The sequence below is a fragment of the Cyprinodon variegatus genome, unplaced genomic scaffold, assembly GCF_000732505.1.
Source record: "Cyprinodon variegatus isolate N-32 unplaced genomic scaffold, C_variegatus-1.0 Scaffold120, whole genome shotgun sequence".
In the NCBI taxonomy this organism is placed as follows: Eukaryota; Metazoa; Chordata; class Actinopteri; order Cyprinodontiformes; family Cyprinodontidae; genus Cyprinodon; species Cyprinodon variegatus.
The window spans coordinates 964,063-969,879 of NW_015150573.1; the positions used below are offsets into that span (position 1 = coordinate 964,063).

General features: G+C 38.6%; 1 protein-coding gene across 1 annotated transcript in view; it reads left to right on the top strand.

Moving 5' to 3' along the window:
- svil (supervillin) overlaps positions 1-5,817 on the top strand; it is an 86,059-nt gene that overhangs the window by 51,162 nt on the left and 29,080 nt on the right. Inside the window, exons 12-16 of the mRNA XM_015375528.1 lie at positions 552-629; positions 1,039-1,095; positions 4,174-4,339; positions 4,444-4,524; positions 4,796-4,882. Coding sequence (XP_015231014.1) covers positions 552-629; positions 1,039-1,095; positions 4,174-4,339; positions 4,444-4,524; positions 4,796-4,882 — 469 coding nt within the window. The remainder of the gene's footprint in view (positions 1-551; positions 630-1,038; positions 1,096-4,173; positions 4,340-4,443; positions 4,525-4,795; positions 4,883-5,817) is intronic.

The following is a 5,817-nucleotide window of genomic DNA, read 5'->3' on the forward strand; positions in this document are numbered from 1 at the left end:
AAAATCTACTTGAGTACAGTAACGAAGTATTTGTACTTCGTTACTTCCCATCTCTGCATTATACATCCGGGTCTCCATAAATAATGTAATTATGGTACTAAAATTAGTTATTATCCTTAACTCACTAAAGAAAGCTATTACATCGTTAAAAAATGTTCTGGGACAATTTAATGCTTTCATTTCTTATAATATTAAGGTTTAAAATAAAAGGCAGCCTTTTATGTCTTAGTTTTTCTAATTAAATTTTAAAATGACCAAGTTAGAGGAACGAACCAGTGGTTCATTGTTTTTTTTCCTTCATTTTGAAACTGAAAACCAAAGAGTGAAACCATACAGGAATTTTACAGCCAACGCTTTTAGAATTTCCTGATTTTCACTAAAAGTTAGGAATCAAACTTTACAGATGAGAGATGATAGACCAGCAGAAATAATCCCTTTTTGGTTGCGCAGTCAGGATTTAGATTATTAGCTGTATTTTTCCCCTGCTGTCCATTACTGTTTTACCACTCCTGTACATGTTTGTAAATTTCCTCTTTCTGCTCCTGATGTAGGAGCCAGTTTCAGCTGCGACTCTCTCTCCTCCCGATCCTTCTTTCCATGCCTCTTCCCCTGACGACACAGCCAGCCAGGTAGGAAGCATCAGGTCCTGCAGTCTGCATGTTTTTTTTTGCTTGACCACCTCACAACATGCTTAATTGAACTAGAATAGCCATACATGCCCAAACAAGTTTTAAAACTCATCAGTTTAGGGTTAAAATTGAGAAATAATCAACTGATTCTCAGTGATTAACTGGATTTGCTCTGTCAGGTTTTCTGCTTTTATTGCACAAAGCATTGCTGCTAAAGCACATAATGATCGTCCGTCTTTCGTTATCATTTTAATTCCATCCATTAATGTCTGTAGTGTGTGGCATCGCAAAGCAAGCATCACACCGCCTGCAGCTTTTGCTTCTCATGCAGATATTTCCCCCATATTTTCATCCTCATTCGTTAATGTCGTCCTTTCTCATCCTTCCATCCATCCGTGTGATTGTGAAGGCCACCAGATCACCCAGACCCTTGCAGGTGGATGACAGACACCCCTGGAGAAGGAAGGTGACCCACTTAATAAACTTCATAGTGCTCTAACAAAGTCGACGCCCCCTGTTATGTCATTCAGCACTGATCCGGTTCTGCACAAATAGTCCCATAGCTCAGCCTGATAAACCAGACTAGTGTGAGGTTAAATGTGTATTTTAGTCTGGCCCTGATGAATGAGACATTGGAAGATTGTTGATGAGAACAAACAATGTCTGTGCCTATTGGCCGACGCTCTGACCAATGAGCGCAACGGACTGTGACGAAGTAAGTACGACAGAAAGCTGGTGGGGGGAGTGTAAACAGACTCTCGATTATGGCGAATACGTCCTTCTCAAAACTGACTGAGGGTAGAACCTCTTCCTGCTCACGTTTCAACGAAAACCCCAAGTCTAATCCTTCCAAAACTATGGAAGAATACGGAGCCCCTCTGATGACATGGTCAAGAAAAATTTTTAATTGTGGCCACGAAGTAGTATTTCGTGCGCACGTTATACTTATTGCGTGGCCACGCAATAAGTATATAAGCTCAATTTGCTTACCCAGTCGGTCTCCACCAGTAATGTGACAATTGTTGCTAAAACGCCATTTTAGGTGGAAAAGGCGTAGTGTAAATAACCGCAGCATAGCTAAACGAAGGACTAAAGGCCCGTTTACATAGCAGCCTGTCCAAGATAAGTCATTACAGTTAACATAAGCCTGAAAACAGGGGCGGATTTATTGATATTATTAATAAGTATTTCGTGAGCACGTTAAACTTATTGCGTGGCCACGAAGTAGTATTTCTTGGCCACGCAATAAGTTTAACGTGCGCACGAAATACTTATTAATAATCATTCCTGGACTACTGGGTAAGCAAATCGAGCACGCCTTCTTTAAGGTCTAAGGTGCGCTCGATTTGCTTACCCAGTCGGTCTCCGCCAGTCACGTGACATTTGTTGCTAAAACGCCATTTTAGGTGGAAAAGGCGTAGTGTAAACAACCGCAGCATAGCTAAACGAAGGACTAAAGGCCCGTTTACATAGCAGCCTGTCCAAGATAAGTCATTACAGTTAACATAAACCTGAAAACAGGGGCGGATTTATTGATATTATTAATAAGTATTTCGTGCGCACGTTAAACTTATTGCGTGGCCGCGAAATACTACTTCGTGGCCACAATTAAACATTTTTTTCGACCATGTCATCAGAGGGGCTCCGTAGAAGAGGATTAGGGCCACTGACAAAAAAAAAAAAAAAAGTTAACTTGCTTTTTACATTTTATTTTAGTTTAACATTGGAAAAAAAAAGTCAGAATTCTGACTTTTTTTCTCAGAATTCTGACTTTTTTCTCAGAATTCTGACTTTTTTCTCAGAATTCTGACTTTAATCTTAGAATTTTGGATCTTAATGTAGATGGGCACCATGAAGGTAGAGATGTGGGAGCACTCAGCTTCACTGACAAAGATGTGAGTTGTTTGAGGTGGCCAGTGACACATTGGTGGAAAATGACGGAATTAGGCAATTTTTTACGTTACTGAGTAGTCCCCTCATTAATGGAGGAGCAGAAGGTCATTAAAACAAGAGAGCTAGTCTCTAAAACAGACATGGCTATGGCTTGATGCTAACCTGTTTGTTAGCTGTCAGAATTCTGAGATTAAAGTCAGAATTCTGCGAAAAAAGTCAGAATTCTGAGATGAAAGTCAGAATTCTCAGAATTCTGAGAAAAAAGTGAGAATTCTGACTTTTTTCCCATACTAAACTAAATTAAAATGTAAAAATCAGTTAACTTTTTGTTTTTTTTTTCAGTGGCCCTAATCCTCTTCCGTACAAAACTGATTCCAAATCTGAGTCAAACGAGAACTGTTCAACAGTTGTTGCCATCTTCTTTGTTGTGTTTTTTTTCCAGTGTCTTGAAGTTTTGTCGTTGCACCGTCAAAACCCCGCCCCCTTTGCATCCAAAATTCGAAGAACATCTCTGCATTGTGATTGGCCCGCCAGTCCTAGGGCATTGATCGAGGCTAGACCACTCTAAGGCAATAATGATTTTGGCCACTGGCAGATAGGGGTAGTTTAGCTAATGCTGAAAATTCAATTTACAAATATTTTAATGAAAATCTGATGATAGACTGAATCTGAAGGTAGTTTGTCTGAATTGATTTTTATTCTTAAAATAAATTGACCCATTCCAGCCTCAGCGCCCCTGATCTAAAGCTTGGTTTATGCTTGATGTGTACACTCAGCCATTTTTAGCTTCCACCTCCGTCTATGCGGCGTCTGTTTGAAAGGAATTTCCACATGAGTACCTAGGTAAATTGCTAACTACACGGACAGATCAGCGTGGAAAAACATGGTTGTAAACATTTTGAGACAGCCTGTAAATCAGCCAGTATCAACAGATTTTGAAAAAATTCCAGGGATTTGCTCTTGGACAGCATGAAGAAGCTTTGGTGAAGTTATAAAAGACTGTTTCCTGTTATATCATTTAATGGAGTCGGGTTAGTGTGTAGAAGTGTAGAACACGCCCCCTGGAGCCGCAGAGACTATAAATGAGAGTCGTATCAATCAAACATAATCCAACCTACAGGGGCTACAAAATTTAAACTTGACTAACTCAATTTTTCCTTTAATAAGTGTATTTAGGTAAGACAATTTACCAAAGGAATAAGATGATGTACAGTGAAAATAGTGAGAGACTATCAAGAGCTTAATTTCAAATTATCTGATCATTTTTATCTGCTCAAATTAAGGCCAAATACACAGATTTTAAGAAATCTTTGGTTAATTTTTGATCAGTTTTTGCCGTGTTGACTGAACTGAAATCAGGGCAGTTAGGCAGCCAGCTGTGTTCGTTTCCAAATCAAGGTGGTGATCTGCTTCTGCAGTAAAACATTCATTCATCTTTACCAGAAAAGGCTTAAAGTGTGTAGTTACTCAGCTTAGAGTACAGTAGGTTTAAACGGTATTACTGGCTGCCGTACATCTTTTATTGGTTTTACCTAAACCGTTAAATGTTCTTTGTTAGAAACAAAGATGTGCGATCTAAGTTGTGTGTTTGCGTTCCTTTATTATGCGTTATGGAGTTCATGCGATGAGCTGTTCCTCCATATTTTTCCAGAGAACAGCAGAAGCTGAGACGGAGAGCCAGAGCATGGAGGCTCACATGTCCATCCAGGAGAGGAAGCAGCTGATCGAGGCTCAGGAGGAGGCCTGGAAGACCAAAGGCCACGGAGCCGCTAACGACTCCTCCCAGTTCACAGTGGCTGCTCGAATGGTGCAGAAAGGTCAGAGGATGAACTGAGCGTATAGATCTGAGAGAGGAGGGATTTTTTTTCCATACACCCAGATTATCACGCTGTTTTTAACCATCTAGATCTTATTTCTGCAGGGCTGGCCTCTCCCTCTGCTCTCCTCTCCCCCCTCCAGTCCAAATCAAAGAACAGTCTTGCTGTCTCCAAACCTCAGGAAGGTACGTTTTATTACCTATTAATGCTGATGTACTGAATTTCCTTAAGTTGATTTAATGGAATTAGTGATGCCTTCAGGCTCTGTTGGATAAATAAGAACTGTTGAGTCCTCTCCTGTCATTAGACACCTTCCAAAAAAAAAAGAAAATGTTCTTGTTGTTCATCTGGCTCTATCGTGGTTTACAAACGGCCTCCATTTTCCAGGAAAATCTGACTTGTGTTGTTCGATTAAATCGAATGTGTGTCTCTAACGGCTGTCTGTGTTCTAAGCAGAGATTAAGGCGGTCCCAGATCTCAACCTGGAGTCGGACACAAAGCTAGAGAAGCTCGAGTCGTTCCTTGGAAAGCTTAACAGTAAAGGTACGTCATTAATGAGATAAAGTTCTACATCCAGGTTGGTAAACGGTGCCTCAAAACAATGAAACATCCAAAAACTTGTAAATATCTATAATACTAAAGAATTTTACATTTTAATAGGGAAAACATTTTTTTATTTACAGCCCAGTCTATGCTGCATGGATTATATAGACTTTTATTTTATCAGAGAGATCCTGACAGTTTTTTAAGTCATTACAGCTTTATTAACATTTTTGTTTTCAGGAAAACAATCAAACCAGTGCAACATATCACAACAGATCTAATGAATATGTTTTTGCGATAATGAACATGTGAAAACATTCGTCTTGTCTGTAGGGTTAATTTTGTTGCATTATTATTGAAATCAAAGCACATGTTTTGTAAATGTAAATTAAAAAAAAGCAGATTTTGAGAATGAAAACAAAATAAGAGAGGCTATCCAGGAATGATAGCATGACTAAAAAAAAACGTTAAAAAAAATAACTTCTGTTTTCTCAGAATAATTCTTTTTCTATATATTTTTTCATATTTTCTTTTTCTTTTACAAAAAATTTTCCCCCAAGATTTTATTTTTTCATTTTTTTTATTATTATTACATTGAGTGAACTGGATTGTCCAATTTGCCTTTATATACCAGTCCTATTCTCTTCACTTTGGGTGGAGGGCTTTCCTCTGAGGTAAGGAACAAAGTCTAATTTCTATTGGTCTGCATCGACATTAGCAACTTTTTGATTGGTTGATTTATAGAGTTTTTGTATTTGACAGAAGTAAGGAGAATGCAATCTGTGAAATCCAATTTGAAAAGAGTGCAATTCATATAACTTGATACAAAAAAAGTATGTGTGGACTCTGTGGTCTTAATAATCCTGAGAAAAAGAATATCAAAATGTATATGTATATAGCTCTTAATGAGTAATCATCAAACCTGGATGCCTGGC